The sequence below is a fragment of the Mya arenaria genome, chromosome 3 (genome assembly GCF_026914265.1).
Source record: "Mya arenaria isolate MELC-2E11 chromosome 3, ASM2691426v1".
Classification (NCBI taxonomy): Eukaryota; Metazoa; Mollusca; class Bivalvia; order Myida; family Myidae; genus Mya; species Mya arenaria.
Window position 1 is genome coordinate 92,097,909 of NC_069124.1, and position 19,142 is coordinate 92,117,050.

Below are 19,142 nucleotides of genomic sequence, written 5' to 3' on the forward strand. Positions count from 1 at the left end.
GGCTGTTCAAGATGCTGTTAAGATTTAGATCATAAAAGAAATCAGATAACTATTTTTTAGCAAATTTAAATAAAAAATGCCAACATGAAAACTGTGAACGAGTTCCTTTTATTAATTAATTCTAGTATTCATGACATTGAATATCACTGAAAGGGGAAATAACCGCTGTGTAGATTTTGCGTTTTGCCATATTTTCCCTTTCATTTAGTTTTTCGTTCGGTTACAATCTGTCAAAACAAAGGGAAACTATCTTGGATGACTGTACACATAGACACCAAAATATGTAGTAAAATATTGATTACTCATCTGTTTGATTGACTAAGCTCCAACAAGGTTTGTAAAAATTCATTATTTAGATATCTTCACAACATTTTGCAAGGCGTTATAAGGAAGCACAGTATTTCACTGTGTACTAATTGGCTTATTTCGGATATGACTGCTTTCGGATAAGAGATGTTCAGTACACTCCACGCGGAACTACCACTTTCCGTTTTCCTCGGCGGATTTTGGTCATCGCGGACACGACATCCAATTGATCATAATCCTCTTTCCTCGGCGTTTTTACTCATTCACCCACCAAGGCTGATCAGTGGACCGTATAATTACAATCGCCGCGTTACTCGGAGGTAAAAACACCGTGAAACTCGGAGGAAAACCGATAAGAATCTCCCACTGTATCTAATTTGTTTAATTTATTTGATAATTTTTGCTACACCCGTAATTGTTTATAAAAATAATTTATTTCGCATACCTAATTTTCGAACACCCAAAGGACATCAATTGTAACTTTCACACCAAGTTTCACAGACGAAGATTATTGATTTTCATCTTTTATCCTGGCTAGATTACATACCGTATAGTACACCACTGTGACATGTTAATTAGTAAATACCCATCTTAAACGATGTATTACATGTAGAAAGAGAAAGTGTGAAATATTTATTGGAGGATTAAATAAACAACAAGGGCAATCATGGGATTAAGAAAACAAAGACATAACATTTTTGTAAAACGATCTGCCAATAAACTTTAAAACTTATACCACACTTATAGACTGTATGAAGCAATTATGTACAGTTATACTTATTGAATCATCAATAAAAGTCAACACATTCAATGATATAGGTAACAAATTAATGTGATGAATTAAAGTTGGAAATGCAATACTCCAGTTACATTCGAAAACACCACTCAGACACATTAATCCTGCATAACAATATACATGCTCTCCATGAGATCCTCGTGGGTAAAACTGTGAGTTATGTGACGTCACACAGAGTGACTGTTTGATCTAAAGCTGATAGAATGTGTTATTCATTTCAATGCATGTATAAAATGGTGTTTAATGGAATTTTAATCAACTTGATGAAGGATTTACTCTTATATGCGTTATAAATGAGTTTAGAACCATTGATAAGTACGGATACATTAATAAGTCAGGTAAAATGCAAATTAGGAAAAAAAGACCGAAAAATATTCACACTTACAAAGTTGTCAACACCTTCATTACTCCAATCTAATTTAAGTTCTCAACACCTTAATATATTAAGAGAAGGATGACAATAACAAACACAAACGCACGCTATGGTATATCTTTCAATTACATAATGTGAAAAACAACAGTTGTTAGACGATGCTGATGAAAATTGATATGGAAATTTTCGATAATTGTTTTTAAAAAGAAACTTACTGTACTTTGAAAAAATAATTATCTAATTATTCAATACTGTTTTAACAGAAGCAATGTTCTGTAGTAGCTATGCACAACACGCGGAGTTCCGCGATTAGGTCAATAAATCGATTGGATCACCGGCGCTACCGGCAATAAAACCCTCCATAGGAAACGATTAACTCGGTGCAACTCGGCGAAATTTAGCGAGGAAAAAGGTTGCGTACTCGGCGGAAATCCGCGATAAATTAAAAACGCCTCCGAGTCACCGAGGAAAGTGGTCGTTCCGCGTGGAGTGTACTGTATGTATGTATTTATTTAGACCTTGCGGTCAAGAATAATCGGGAAAAGGCAAGCACCTATTTCTAACGGAGTCCTTTGTCTTTGCTGATGGACACCACGCAGTAGAGACAGTGGTGTGTGGTGAGATACAACAAGGAAGTCTGGGTGCAATACCCTAGTTCTTTTTTCGAAGAGACTCCTTGGTTCTTTTATGTGCTCAGTGTAAAGCACCTATATACCCTTTAAATGGCAAGCACCAGGCAAGGTAGAAAGTGTATTATTTATTCATTAATCAATTCAATATTTATTGATAGTCTGCAACCATGAACAATAGTAAAACATAAGCTATGTTTAATAAAGTAAACCTGGGAGGAAAAGTGTGCCCAGTGTGGGGCTTGAATGTACGACCACTAGAAGACTAGCACGGCTCTCTTACCAACTGAGCTAACTGGGCGACTGGTTCCTACCCACACACACTATACTCCTCCCCTATTATACCCCTCCCTCTTTTAGCCAATGGAGCCACTCCATTCTTTTACTGCTGCCACCATTAAAGTAAACCTGGGAAGAAAAATGCGCCCGTTGTGGGTCTCGAAACCCACAACCGCTGTAACACAACATATAAATCAGTCAAGAGCAACAGCCTCACTGTTGAGTTAGCTTTTATAGTAATGTGGTTAGCATGTACTGCATAGGTGCAAAGTTAAGCAATGTGTTTGGGAGTTACTATTTGGATGGGTGACAGGCCTAGCTACTACATGACACCACTGTCATGATGTTTGTGCTTTTACCTAGCCCAGATGAGCAGATGTTGTCTTATAAATATCCATATACAGCTTCGTGGTATTTGCGGGAAACTATTAAAACCCTTAGACCTGTCAATCCATTCATTGTCTTCATTTATGTTTTTATTATTAAAAATATTCTTTTCGAAACCAACTTTCTACTCGAGTTTTAACTTAAAACTTTGCTTTTGATATTATAAATATATACCATTATCCTGTGCTCCAGCCAGGATTTGAAAAGGGCAGGGTGCTAGGTTAAAAAGGGCACTTTCAATGAGCCTTGATCAGGCACTTGCAAGGGCCAATGTTGAATTCTTATTGTGTATTTGTTGTAAATACTTTCAATCCTAATAGTTAGTTATGAATACCTTAGCTGTTTTCTTTAATTTAGTGTCAAAACTATTTATATTTATTATTTTCATACTTATTTCTGAAAATTGACTCTGTCAAACAAAAGGGCACAGCAGGGTGTAGTAAAGGGCAGCAGGGTGCTGGAAAAGGGCAGCGGGGTGCCCCACCCTGCTATTTAGGCCTAGCTGAAGCACTGTAAATTATCTTCAATGCAGTATTTCAGTGTTTTTTTGTCCTTTTGTGGGCAGAAATTGGGCCCCATTCCCCTTCTGAATATACTGTAGTTTTCCTCTACCCAGGTAAAAAAAAAAAATTCCAGGAGCATTACCCATTTACATTAAGCAAAAATTAAGTGCAATTCATGAATATGTTTATTGGTTTGTTGAATAAAAGGTTTGAACATTATGTGAATCATGTTAGTGTTTATCCCCTTTTTGCGGAAACGTTTATTTTCCCCTATCAAAGGGTCAAGCCACCATTCCCTTAAAAGTTGAAAAAAACACTGTACTCGACTAAAATCTGTGAGAAGACATTTTGACGAGGTTGCTTAGTAAAAGCTTGCAAGAAAGACTGATTATATTTCAGAGAATAATTAAAAATGATGGCCACAATGGACCTCGGTGCTCAGGGAGTGGATGAAGAGGTAATATTTCACTTTCAGTCTAAGTTTTCAGGAAAAAAAAATAAAAATAAAATTTTTATTTTGAAAATATCAAATTATACAATGTACTTCAAATTTGAGATATCTCTTAGGTAAAAGCATGTCATAAATATATGGAAACATGTAAAACGAGAAGCTGCAAGCATTGAATAAGATGTTGAACAATAAGTAGACATACATATGAAGCATAGCTAGTTTTTGGTATGTACAGGTTACTGAGCTTGCAGAACACATAAAGGAGCGTATCTGGCAGGACCCACTGGCGGCAGACCTCCAATGGAGCCTGTTTCTTGCTGCTCTGTGTAACTACAGATACGACACTGTCCTTCGGCCATTCCCTCCCATGTTCATCAACAATGATGAGAAAGATGTACAGTCATTGGTAAGGCTATATTAGTACAGAAATTTACACTGGATTATTATACCCCGACAAACGAAGTTTGGGGGGGTATATAGGAGTGAGCTTGTCAGTCGGTCTGTCTGTCGGTGGGTCGGTCGGTTTTCATGGTTTCCAGACGATAACTCATGGAAGGCTAGACAGATTTGAAATTTTTTTGGTACACAGGTGTAACATCAGAAGATACAGGTCAAGTTCGATATTGGGGCTGGTGGGGCCAAGGTCCAGGTCACTGTTACTTAAAATAGAAAAACGGTTTCCGGACGATAACTCATGAAAGGCTTGACAGATTTGAAAATATTTTGGTACACAGGTGTAACATCAGAAGATACAGGTCAAGTTCGATATTGGGGCTGGTGGGGCCAAGGTCAAGGTCACTGTTACTAAAAATAGAAAAACGGTTTCCGGACGATAACTCATGAAAGGCCTGACAGATTTGAAAATTTTTTGGTACACAGGTGTAACATCAGAAGATACAGGTCAAGTTCGATAGATCCTTCAAAAACTAAATGAGCAAATATTTACCTTAAAAGTAATTGACACTTAGAAAGATGAACAAACAAAACAAATCGAGCATGCTTCATTTGAACCAGATGCCAGTGAAATACCAGCAGAACTTAAGTATGGCATATTTGCCACAGTAGTGCTTACTACAGATATTGACCTGTCAGATGGACTTGTTAATTCGGCTACAGGAACAATCCCGGGATTTATTCCCAGGTGGATAAGGATGCATTCAAGCCCAAATATGTACTTGTAAAATTTGATGATGATCGTGTTGGAAGAAAAGCTCGTGAATGCTCTAGATGTCTTATTCCAGAAGAGATCAGCTAGAGCATCAGCTAGTTTTTCTTGTCAGCAGTGTAACTTCTAAATTACTCAACAGATTTAAATAAAACAATATATGCATGATAAAAGAAGATGCAGTGTGCAGTAACCTTGGAGTTATGGCCTCTTTTCAAAGGAATGGTTTGCCATTCCTGTGTCCAGGTGGCATTTGGGGGTATTCGTCACTCCTGTGACAGCTCTAGTTCTTTTGGTTGAAGTCCAGTTGGAATTAAATAATGTACACTCCCTTATGTGAATTAGTTTGACTGAAGAATTACAAAAGCTACCTAAAAGTCAGTTTTGTAGCCTTTTTTAGGAATGGCATAATATTAATGAGATAGTTTAAGTACAACCATAAACTGTATTTTAAAGATGTTCACTTATATTCTTTTGTCAGAGGGCAGAGGCCTATATCACAATAAACTGTTGTCTTGTCTTGTCTTGAAAACCTTTATTTGAAGGAGCAATTAGTAATGTTTATCAAGACGATTTGGTGATCTTCTAATCTTACTATGTAATCATAAATGATCTCGACCTTTCATAAAATTTTATGACTATTCACATATTTTATTTATTTATTGCATTTCAGCGTAAGATGGTATCAGAGGTTCCTGCTCTGTCTCGGCTGAGCAGAGAGTGCCACAAGTTGCCCAACAAGCAGCTGGAGCTGATTAAGTGGGTCCTTGATGCCCGAACATTTGTTCTCAACAATGTCGGCTCATCTAAGGTAGGTTAACAACAATGTGGGGTTTTAAAATTGTAGCAGGTTAATCCTGACAGAAAATTTAAAACATCGATTTACATAAATTTATTAAATTTCTTGTGAGTCAAAAGTCAAATGTATTTGCCTGAGGCTGGAGAAGGAACATTGATCTATTACATAGAAGGGGTTATTTCGGATCATACATGTTAATCAATTGAAAAGTATTTAAATACAATTTACGTTAATTTTCTCTGATAAATTCTATCTAAAAAGGAAAAAAATGCAATAAATCAAAAGAAATGATTGTACCCATCAGACCATTTGGAACTGTTGACCAGTTCCAAATGGTCTGATGACCAGTCATATAGCAAAAAATGACTGGTGATTTATATAGGAAATAATTTAAACATTTCAGTTATTCCATTCATCCACAACTTTAAAGTAAAGTTGAATAATGCCCATTTATTTATTTCTTTTTGTGTTTTATAGAGGGTATTGAATTCCTTTTGATAAAACTTATAGAAGACAGTTGCTGCAACAGAATATAAATGCATATTGTTTTATGTGCGACTTCAAAATGCACTTCATATTGTTTTACATTGTCATTGCTCTAGTTTTCAGACATTAAGAAGTTAACTGGACATTTGTTCAAAGTGCCCAAACCAAACTTCATATTTGAGGTTCAGCCGAGTGCAGTGGCTGATGAGAGATTTGAACAGATAAGGGATGGACGGGGCCTCATGTATGCCTACCACGGCAGCCGACTAGAAAACTTCTTCTCTATTCTACACAATGGCCTGGCTCTGCACATGAATAAGGTAGGATATTCAAACGTAAATCTCCAATGATCATATCCTTTGTAAATCAGCAATTTTCCTACAGGATTACTCTATGACAATTATGAAGCTATGAACAAAGAAGAGAAGTTCAGTTTCTGTAAGAATTCAAAAGATCTATGCTGTTATATTTTATCCATACCCTTTGTTTAAAAATCTTCAAACCATTCTATGTAAGTACCAAAATATCTGCTCTTAATCTGATAATCACAATGTAATATGCTGATATTTTTCAGATGTCTGTATTTGGTGAGGGTACGTACCTTTCCAGTGAGTTGTCTGTGTCCCTTATCTACAGTCCGCAGGGGGGCGGCTGGGACCACAGTGAGCTGGGAAACAGCTTAAGTTGTGTAGCCGTCTGTGAGATGATAGATGCTCCTTCAGTCAAGTGCCAAGATAAACGTATGGCTTTAACTATAGAACATAACATTTAATATCTCCTATTCCTCCTACTATGACATGGTGCATATTTAATGTTTGTTCAGACCTCGTAATCCGTAGTATAATTTGTAGCTTTGAACTTTTGTAGGTCCTTTACTTCTATTCGTATAATTAAAATGGTCTGTGTCTAAGTCAGATATTGCTTATTATTCACTTTTTTGTGTGCTGTTTAAAGGTCCGTAGCTTGAATTAATGGTTACATGTTGTATCTTTTACAGCGTACACCACAGAAAAGGGAAGTTCAGTGGTAGCTGCGCGTGCTCGAGCCAATGCTGGCCCCAGTGAGGGTGGGGATGTCCCGGAAAAATACTATGTCGTACAAAACAACGAGGTTATGAGGGTCAAGTATCTCCTTGTGTATGGACAGAAGACTGCTTCACACAAGTATATATATAAGATTCCTCAGCATTCTTTCCTTAATAGATATATTTTTGTTGTGAAATGGTATATGTAAAGGAATGGTTGATTAAACAGGAATAGAAGCATGTGGTGAAATGGTAATATTTAGTAAAATGCTAATATGTTGAAAAATGGCGGAAGATGTATCAGGTCTCCTTTCATAAATACAGCATTGATCTGAATCATTCATGAATGCTGTTTGTAAATACTTGTAAAGTTTGTATGGAAAGCTGCAATTACTTGTAGGCACATGTTTATGGTAAGCTGCTAGTTTTTGTAGGCACATGTTTGTACAGTAAGCTGCTAGTACAAGTAGGCATCTGTTTGTATGGTAAGCTGCTAGTACATGTAGCCACATGTTTGTACGGTAAGCTGCTAGTACATGTAGGCACATGCTTGTATGGTAAGATGCAAGTACTTGTAGGCACATTCTTGTATGGTAATCTGCTAGTACATGTAGGCACATGCTTGTACAGTAAGCTGCTAGTACATGTAGGCACATGCTTGTATGGTAAGCTGCTAGTACATGTAGGCACATGCTTGTATGGTAAGCTGCTAGTACATGTAGGCACATGCTTGTATGGTAAGCTGCTAGTACATGTAGGCACATGCTTGTATGGTAAGCTGCTAGTACTTGTAGGCACATTCTTGTATGGTAATCTGCTAGTACATGTAGGCACATGCTTGTATGGTAAGCTGCTAGTACATGTAGGCACATGCTTGTATGGTAAGCTGCTAATACTTGTAGGCACATGCTTGTATGGTAAGCTGCTAGTACATGTAGGCACATTCTTGTATGGTAATCTGCTAGTACTTGTAGGCACATGCTTGTATGGTAAGCTGCTAGTACATGTAGGCACATGCTTGTATGGTAAGCTGCTAGTACATGTAGGCACATGCTTGTATGGTAAGCTGCTAGTACTTGTAGGCACATTCTTGTATGGTAATCTGCTAGTACATGTAGGCACATGCTTGTATGGTAAGCTGCTAGTACATGTAGGCACATGCTTGTATGGTAAGCTGCTAGTACATGTAGCCACATGCTTGTATGGTAAGATGCTAGTACATGTAGCCACATGCTTGTATGGTAATCTGCTAGTACATGTAGGCACATGCTTGTATGGTAAGCTGCTAGTTTGCATGGTAAGCTGCTAGTACTTGTAGGCACATGTTTGCATGGTAAGCCGCTGGCACCTGTAGGCGTATGTTTGTATGGTTAGCTGCTAGTACCCGTGAAATTTGTATGGTAAGCTGCTTGTACAAGTAGGCACGTGTTTGTATTGTAAGCTACTAATACAAGTAGGCACATGTTTGTATGGTAAGCTGCTAGTTATTGGAGGCACATGTTTGTATGGTAAACTGCTAGTTATTGGAGGCACATGTTTGTATGGTAAGCTGCTAGTTATTGGAGGCACATGTTTGTATGGTAAGCTGCTTGTACTTGCAGGCACATGTTTGTATGGTAAGCTGCTAATACAAGTAGGCACATGTTTGTATGGTAAGCTGCTAGTTATTGGAGGCACATGTTTGTATGGTAAGCTGCAAGTACTTGTAGGCACATGTTTGTATGGTAAGCTGCTAGTACAAGTAGGCACATGTTTGTATGGTAAGCTACTAATACAAGTAGGCACATGTTTGTATGGTAAACTGCTAGTTATTGGAGGCACTCGTTGTATGGTAAACTGCTAGTTATTGGAGGCACATGTTTGTATGGTAAGCTGCTAGTTATTGTAGGCACATGTTTGTATGGTAAGCTGCTAGTACAAGTAGGCACATGTTTGTATGGTAAGCTACTAATACAAGTAGGCAAATGTTTGTATGGTAAGCTGCTAGTACTTGTAGGCACATGTTTGTATGGTAAGCTACTAATACAAGTAGGCAGATGTTTGTATGGTAAGCTGCTAGTACATGTAGGCACATGTTTGTACGGTAAGCTGCTAGTACAGTAGAAACTCACTAAATCGGACAAGGTCCGGAATATGCAAAATTTATGGTTTAGTGAGGTTTTGATGGACGGAGTAAGTTGACTCAAAATATTTACTGAGTTAACCTTTAAAGGGAAGTTGAAAACTGGAATAAAATGAAAACACATAAAGATAACATTATTTTACATCAAGACAGAGGTTGAGACATGATTAAAGCACATGCAAAAGTGATAAACATAATTAAACATTTCTGCATTTTAATAATCATCTTTTTTTCCAAGTCTTAAAATAAAACAACTTGTGAAAATGACCACTTCATCACCAATCAAAGTTCTTGATTTGAGTAACAAACAAATTCAACGATTATCTGTAATTTAATGCCTGTTAAGTATGTTTGATAGTTTAATAAACGCTCCGCTCTAATTTGATTCAATCATAGAAGTCTTTAGATAAAACAACCCTCCAAAATGATCACTTAATAACCGTTTCTAGTTCTTTATTTTCTGCAACAAACAAATTAATGTTTCAATCATTTCCTTTTCACAAGTTTGATTATCATGCGGCAGTCAATCCACAGCGCAATAATCATTATCGAGTTAACACAACATCACAGGTGCAATATTTAACAAAGCACCGGCTGTCAAAACAAAGTGACTTGGGATGCGTGAATTCCTTATACACAAAATTGTATTGACATGTTGGAACAAATATATGTTCAGTATTGTGAGGTAAAATTACGTTGACAACTAACAAATTTTCTCGATTTTTTGTCCGGTATTCAGAATTCCGGTTTTGTAGGGATTTTTTTACATTGAAAATAGAAGGGGATAACGGGGACTCTGAAAAAAATTACGGTATCCTGAGCATTCCAGTTTTGTGGAGTTCCGGTTTAGTGAGTTTCTACTGTACAAGTAGGCACATGTTTGTATGATAGGCTGCTGGTACAAGTAGGCACATGTTTGTATGATAGGCTGCTGGTACAAGTAGGCACATGTTTGTATGATAGGCTGCTGGTACAAGTAGGCACATGTTTGTATGGTAAGCTGCTGGTACAAGTAGGCACACGTTTGTATGGTAAGCTGCTGGTACATGTAGGCACATGTTTGTATAGTAAGCTGCTGGTACAAGTAGGCACATGTTTGTATGGTAAGCTGCTGGTACATGTAGGCACATGTTTGTATGGTAAGCTGCTGGTACATGTAGGCACATGTTTGTATGGTAAGCTACAAATACAAGTAGGCACATGTGTGTATGGTAAGCTGCTAGTACTTGTAGGCACATGTTTGTATGGTAAGCTACTAATACAAGTAGGCACATGTTTGTATGGTAAGATGTAAGTACTTGTAGGCACATGTTTGTATGGTAAGCTGCTAGTACAATTAGGCACATGTTTGTATGGTAAGCTGCTAGTACAATTAGGCACATGTTTGTATGGTAAGCTGCTAGTACAATTAGGCACATGTTTGTATGGTAAGCTACAAATACAAGTAGGCACATGTGTGTATGGTAAGCTGCTAGTACTTGTAGGCACATGTTTGTATGGTAAGCTACTAATACAAGTAGGCACATGTTTGTACGGTAAGATGCAAGTACTTGTAGGCACATGTTTGTATGGTAAGCTACTAATACAAGTAGGCACATGTTTGTATGGTAAGATGCAAGTACTTGTAGGCACATGTTTGTATGGTAAGCTGCTAGTACAATTAGGCACATGTTTGTATGGTAAGCTGCTAGTACAATTAGGCACATGTTTGTATGGTAAGCTGCTAGTACAATTAGGCACATGTTTGTATGGTAAGCTGCTAGTACAAGTAGGCACATGTTTGTATGGTAAGCTACTAATACAAGTAGGCACATGTTTGTATGGTAATCTGCTGGTACTTGTAGGCACATGTTGGTATGGTAAACTGCTTGTATGTGTAGGTATATGTTTGTATTGTAAGCTGCTGGTACTTGTAGGCACATGTTTGTATTGTAAGCTGCTAGAACAAGTAGGCACATGTTTGTATGGTAATCTACTATTACTTGTAGGCACATGTTTGTTAGGTAAGCTGCTAGTATTTGAAGTCACATGTTTGTATTGTAAGCTAGTACAAGTAGGTACATGTTTTTAAGGTAAGCTGCTAGTACATGTAGGCACATGTTTGTATGGTAATCTACTATTACTTGTAGGCACATGTTTGTTAGGTAAGCTGCTAGTATTTGAAGTCACATGTTTGTATTGTAAGCTGCTTGTACAAGCAGGCACATGTTTGTAAGGTAAGCTGCTAGTACATGTAGGCACATGTTTGTATGGTAAGCTGCTTGTACTTGTAGGCACATGTTTGTATTATAAGCTTCTAGTACAAGTAGGCACATGTTTGTATGGTAAGCTGCTAGTATTTGTAGGCACATGTTTGTATTGTAAGCTGCTAGTACAAGTGGGCACCTGTTTTTATGATAAGCTGCTAGTACTTCTAGGCACATGTTTGTATGGTAAACTGCTTGTACTTGTAGGCACATGTTTGTATGGTAAACTGCTAGTACTTAGGTTTGTATGGTAAGATGCAAGTACTTGTAGGCACATGTTTGTATGGTAAGCTGCTATAGTACAAGTAGGCACATGTTTGTATGGTAAGCTGCTAGTACTGGTAGGCACATGCTTGTATGGTAAGCTGCTAGTACATGTAGCCAGATGTTTGTATGGTAAGCTGCTAGTACATGTAGGCACATGTTTGTATGGTAAGCTGCTAGTACATGTAGGCACATGTTTATATGGTAAACTGCTTGTACTTGTAGGCCCATGTTTGTATGGTAAGCTGCAAGTACTTGTAAGCACATGTTTGTATGGTAAGCTGCTGGTACTTGTAAGCACATGTTTGTATGGTAAGCTGCTGGTACTTGTAAGCACATGTTTGTATGGTAAGCTGCTGGTACTTGTAAGCACATGCTTGTATGGTAAGCTGCTGGTACTTGTAAGCACATGTTTGTATGGTAAGCTGCAAGTACTTGTAAGCACATGTTTGTATGGTAAGCTGCTGGTACTTGTAAGCACATGTTTGTATGGTAAACTGCTAGTACATATATGTGCACATTTTTTGTTAGGTAAGCTTGTCAAGTTCTATGCTCGAAAATGTGAAGTTTTATGATTAGCTGCAAATGCCTATATTTTGTCTGCAGGTCGAGTTCATTGAGCCGTAAGTCGTGGTTGATTGAGCACAGGTTTCTGCTGATGATGGTTGGGTACATGGTCATTTTGTGTGCCGTGGGCCTTGCAAACTCCCACACTTTGAAGGTGTACTGGAGACGACTGTGGAAGGTTGTATGATATGGCTGCTGGATGTGTCCCCAGAGGGATTGGGTGGGGGGGGGGGGGGGGGGGCGGTGCATAGACCTTTGTTACTGTGGGAGTGGATCTGTGTCAGTCTATGGTATTTCAATCTAGCAGTGTTTATTGAAATTACAATTGTTGTGATATTTTTGTTTTGTGTAGGGTTTAATTGACCTTAACCAATCAAGTTCATGCCATAGTCTTGATATAAAATAATTAAAAGAAGAAGAATGCTGTTTTATTCATAACCAATCAGGTATGTTGTCTTTATGCTGTGTACACTACTCTCAGATCCATGATAATGTGAAGATGTTTATTTCTAGTTGAAATTATTTGTAAATGGCCCATGGCAAATTTGGCAATATGCCAATAATTGATGAAAACTGACACTCAATTAGGATCTAAAAACACACCAGAGTGTACATAATATTTTACTCGGTATGTGTTTTTTTTCAGATGTCTAGACACATCTATTTGTGGTAAGAATAGTTTAGCTGTGCAATTTTCTTAACTGTTCTGTACTTTTAGAAGATGCATATTATTTTTCCTTCAGTTGTTACATGTCTGAAAACAGATAGACGAAGACAAAACTAATTCTGAATGGCCTTTGTTTAGAACTGTCCTGGGACCGGTTTCTCAAAACTACTTAAGTCTGTTATAACAGGATTTAGCTAAGCTCACTATTTTTGTTCTTCTACGATTTGTGAAATATTTACTTTTTTATTTATTTTATGACTGTTTATTAAAGTTATCTGTCTGGTAATCGTGTAAAACTTAGTTTTATTTATCAAAATAAGGTTAAAAGTAAAAATTTTACTACACAAAAAAAGACACTTAAGTCTGTTAGGCTAAGGAATTTTCGAGAAATCAGGGGCTTATCTGAGAGGTAACTAAGGTTACCAGAGGGCACAGTTTAGTGAAAATCCACATGATATAATTATATATTGTTGTAAAGCATTGGTTCTAGGAAATGATAAGAACAGCAGATGCTCATTCTTTGCACATGTTCATAGTGAAAAAGTTCCATTTGAAATCCATTAATGTTATAATGATTTACTGGCTTTTAAAAAAGTCTAGTATCGTATATTTGTATTTGTTTGTATTGATATACTGATGTGCCTTATTTGTGACATGCACCTTGTGCTCCTGTGATGGCTTCTCTCTGAAATCCATGTTATCTCCAAAATGTATATTTATACATTCCCTTTCGTTTATTTTTAAATTATGTGCAATTTTGATGACACAATCATATACTGGGCTTGTACAAGATGTTGTGAATCATATTGATGTATTTTGATAACAATATGAGATTCATACACAGATACTGTAGATTCAAGGTTTTTCGTAATTTCTCACTTGTTATTCAATATATTTCGATTTGTTTGGAGGAAATCTGTATATCTCAATCTTACTGTAGATACAATACTACAGGATTGTCCAGATATGGTTTGCAATATATATGTTTTTTGAGAATTTCCACACAAAATTTTATTTGTTGCTGAAAATCCTTACTAAGATATCTTCAAAGTTGTCAGACAATTGATCTGTCCAATTATAAAAAATACATCAATTTTACCATTCAGAATGGAGGCTTGATTTACATTGGGAAATTCCATATCAACTTTTATATCTATGAATTGGTTCTGGAAATGTCATATAAAGCAATGTCAGGTTTAACATATTTCAGCAATTTTTATAACATTTAAATGAAAAAAATTCACTAAAAACCTTGGTTACTACTGTATGGGAAACACCTCTACAATTACAATATATGCATGTTTGCAGCTGAAATAAGTACACTGTATTGCAGGAGACAGTGCAGGGTAATCGGATCCCCATTTAAATGTGGTATATTATACACTGTAACATGAATTTCCCTAAAAAAACTGAAAAAAAAAACTTTTTGCTGTTAATAAACTTCATATTTTGTATCAATGGTATCATTTTCATGGTGCGATGTCATTTGCAGACGAAGGTTTGTATAACTGGTATCTGAGGTCTTGTTATTAGAAAAAATAAAAACCCATGTCCAATGTTTCTTGTGCAACATGCTGTGTTTTACTGTATTATAATGTAACAGATAGTCAAGCTGTTGTTTGCAAATTGTCATTTCATATTCATAATATCCATATATGTATAAAGATTTCAGTATGTCAGCAATTGTCAACAAAGGTAGTTATTTTTCTCAATCAATGATTTGCTATTACCATCCTTCAACTTTAATTGATGCTTCCAATTTGTTTTAATAGAACTTTTCATTTGGTTTATTTCATGAAAATGTTCAAACAACATATATTACAATATAAATATTTGCTTTGAAGCCATTTAAAACACTTACAAAGATCATCTTTGGCATCAAACATTTATACTTATTATCTGGTTGTCTTTTAATTTCAAATTATTTGCTTGCCCCAAGAAAACTACTTCATTAAAAAGTTATGAATTTCTTAAATAACCACTGCGTTTTTTTTTAAGCTCTGTAAATTTAATTAGTTATGCAAAGACATCCAATTATCTTTCCATCATTTTGTTATTTTTACATCATGCACATATTACATATATCGCTACAAACATGCTTCATTCACTGCTATACATCGCTACATGCATCACTACATGCATGGCTACATGCGTCACTACATACACCTCTACATACACTTCTACATACACCGCTTCTTTCATCTCTAGTATTCTATATACATTTATATTTTAAGTGGTGAATCATTCTACAATTTTTTTCACATTTTTTGGTTTATAATGAATCTTATCTGTGCATGTTTTTCTAATTTCATATGTCATTCTGAAATGTGATTAGAGGTATGTCTCTGCATTTGTTCACCACAATATCTACTTATGAATTTATATTACATTTGTGAATATGTTTATGCCAAAAGGGCTTTTTAGCTCGACTATTTGAAGAATAAGGAGGGCTTTACTAATCGCCCCAGCGTCGGCGTCCGGTTAAAGTTTTAGGGCAAGTTAGGATTTTCACTAAAAGTCCAATACCCTTGATTCAATTGCCTTAATAAATACTTCACACAGTTGTTCATGGCCATCACATAATGAGGTTAGATAACTCCATATTATCCTTTATACAAATTATAGCCCCTGATTGACTATGGAACTAAGTTTTAGGGCAGGTCGGGATATTTATTAATAACTTCTATACCCTTCATTCAATTGACTTAATACTTCACACAATTAATGACAACCATCTTACAATAAGGTTACATAACTCCATTTAAACCCTAAATACCAATTTTGGCCCTTGATTTACTTTTTTATGCCCCCGAATATTAAAATCGCACCGTCCGTCCGTCTGTCCGTCCGTCCGTCCGACTCAATAACTCAGAATATTATGGACAGATTTTAAAATAACTTGCCACATGTGTTCGGCATACCAAGACGACGTGTTGCGTGCAAGAACCGTGTCCCTACCTCTAAGGTCAAGGTCACACTTAGGTGTTTATTCACAATGGAATGCTGCATATAAGGACATAGAGTATAGGTTGTTGTGTCCGGGCTGTAACTTTCCCTTGTATGGACAGATTTTAAAACAACTAGCCACATGTGTTCGGCATACCAAGACGACGTGTCGCGTGCAAGAACCGTGTCCCTACCTCCAAGGTCAAGGTCACACTTAGGTTTTTATTCACAATAGAATGCTGCATATAAGGACATAGAGTATAGGTTGTTGTGTCCGGGCTGTAACTTTCCCTTGTATTGACAGATTTTAAAATAACTTGCCACATGTGTTTGGCATACCAAGACGACGTGTCGCGTGCAAGAACCGTTTCCTTACCTCCAAGGTCAAGGTCACACTTAGGTGTTTATTCCCAATGGAATGCTGCATATAAGGACATAGAGTATAGGTTGTCGTGTCCGGGCTGTAACTTTCCCTTGTATGGACAGATTTTAAAATAACTTGCCACATGTGTTTGGCATACCAAGACGACGTGTCGCGTGCAAGAACCGTGTCCTTACCTCCAAGGTCAAGGTCACACTTAGGTGTTTATTCCCAATGGCATGCTGCATATAAGGACATAGAGTATAGGTTGTCGTGTCCGGGCTGTAACTTTCTCTTGTATGGACAGATTTTAAAATAACTTGCCACATGTGTTCAGCATACCAAGATGACGTGTCGCGTGCAAGAACCGTGTCCCTACCTCTAAGGTCAAGGTCACACTTAGGTGTTTATTCACAATGGCATGCTGCATATAAGGACATAGAGTATAGATTGTCGCGTCCGGGCTGTAACTTTCCCTTGTATGGACAGATTTTAAAATAACTTGCCACATGTGTTCGACATACCAAACGACATGTCGCGTGCAAGAACCGTGTCCCTACCCTTAAGGTCAAGGTCACACTTAGGTGTTTATTCACAATGGAATGCTGCATATAATGACATAGAGTATAGATTGTCGTGTCCGGGCTGTCACTTTTCCTTGTATGGACAGATTTTAAAATAACTTGGCACATGTGTTCGGCATACCAAGACGACGTGTCGCGTGCAAGAACCGTGTCCCTACCTCTAAGGTCAAGGTCACACTTAGGTGTTTATTCACAATGGCATGCTGCATATAAGGACATAGAGTATAGGTTGTCGTGTCCGGGCTGTAACTTTCCCTTGTATGGACAGATTTTAAAATAACTTGCCACATGTGTTTGGCATACCAAGACGACGTGTCGCGTGCAAGAACCGTGTCCTTACCTCCAAGGTCAAGGTCACACTTAGGTGTTTATTCACAATGGAATGCTGCATCTAAGGACATAGAGTATAGGTTGTCGTGTCCGGGCTGTAACTTTCCCTTGTATTGACAGATTTTAAAATAACTTGCCACATGTGTTCGGCATACCAAGACGATGTGTCGCGTGCAAGACCCGTGTCCCTACCTCTTAGGTCAAGGTCACACTTAGTGTTTATTCACAATGGCATGCTGCATATAAGGACATAGAGTATAGATTGTCGTGTCTGGGCTGTAACTTTCCCTTGTATGGACAGATTTTAAAATAACTTGCCACATGTGTTCAGCATACCAAGATGACGTGTCGCGTGCAAGAACCGTGTCCCTATCTCTAAGGTCAAGGTCACACTTAGGTGTTTATTCACAATGGAATGCTGCATATAAGGACATAGAGTATAGGTTGTCGTGTCCGGGCTGTAACGTTCCCTTGTATGGACAGATTTTAAAATAACTTGCCACATGTGTTCGACATACCAAGATGACGTGTCGCGTGCAAGAACCGTGTCCCTACCCTTAAGGTCAAGGGCACACTTGATGACATAGAGTATAGATTGTCGTGTCCGGGCTGTCACTTTTCCTTGTATTTACAGATTTTAAAATAACTTGCCACATGTGTTCGGCATACCAAGACGACGTGTCGCGTGCAAGATCCGTGTCCCTATTTCTTAGGTCAAGGTCACACTTAGTGTTTATTCACAATGGAATGCTGCATATAACGACATAGAGTATAGGTTGTCGTGTCCGGGCTGTAACTTTCCCTTGTATGGACAGATTATAAAATAACTTGGCACATGTGTTTGAATTACCAAGACGATGTGTCGGGTGCAAGACCCATGTTCCTACCTCTAAGGTCAAGGTCACACTTAGTGTTTATTCACAATGGAATGCTGCATATAAGGACATAGAGTATAGGTTGTTATGTCCGGGCTGTAACTTTTTCTTGTATGGACAGATTTTAAAATTACTTGCCACATGTGTTCGACATACCAAGACGACGTGTCACGTGCAAGACCCATGTCCCTACCTCTAAGGTGAAAGATACACTTTGTGTTTATTCACAATGAAATGCTGAATATAAGGACATAAGAATGTAGGTTGTCAAGTACGGGTGGTATTTTTTTATGTTCAGAGGCAATTTAAAATAACTTGCCATATGTATCTTTTTATCTTTAACTTTTCATGTACTGACCTTGTTCATAGGTCAATGTCACATTCGGGGGCATTCGTCACATACTGTGACAGCTCTTGTTTTTAAATTTCTTTTGATTTCTTTTGACAAGCACATTTCATATTCTTAACCAGATTTTCACAAAGGGAAAACAAGTTATAAGAATGACTTGTGTCATTGTTTAGGCGGGCTGGTGGGAGGGCAGCATCAAAGTCACCTTATGTATCGAATATCTAGCTAAGTTTGGCATCCAGTGACCAAACTTTTTGGTACATAGGAAGAGGTTATAGAGACCTTTCATGAGATTGCATATGAGGCCCAATAGAAAAATGATTGGTATTGAATAACTTAAGTAAGGGTTGACATATTGCGAGCAAACTTGGTATATATAAAGAGTTTATAGAGGCCTTTCATGAGATTGTGTTTTGGGCCCCGAGAGAAACGGTCACTGTTTACTTTTTAATTTGATTTTTATTGCTCGTGACAGGCACATACATCAATATTGTATTCACTTCTAAGTCAAAGCAGCAGAGTCAAGCGCGCTGTCTTACAACAGCTCTTGTTATTTATTATAACAAGTTGGCTTCTGCACAAATGCATGTGGTGCTGAAGTTTGGTTTCCTGTGGTTTGTATGACAAGATGCA

The 19,142-nt window shown here is 37.4% G+C and overlaps 1 protein-coding gene across 1 annotated transcript; it reads left to right on the forward strand.

Moving 5' to 3' along the window:
* The first annotated feature begins 229 nt into the window (after nt 1-229).
* Nucleotides 230-12,602, forward strand: LOC128228774 (protein mono-ADP-ribosyltransferase PARP16-like). The gene is made up of 8 exons (XM_052940275.1): nt 230-333; nt 3,673-3,730; nt 3,960-4,130; nt 5,563-5,700; nt 6,291-6,494; nt 6,749-6,914; nt 7,172-7,337; nt 12,437-12,602. Exons 2-8 carry the CDS (start codon nt 3,686-3,688, stop codon nt 12,582-12,584), a joined length of 1,038 nt encoding a protein of 345 aa, XP_052796235.1. The 5' UTR covers nt 230-333; nt 3,673-3,685; the 3' UTR covers nt 12,585-12,602.
* The last annotated feature ends 6,540 nt before the right edge of the window (nt 12,603-19,142 follow it).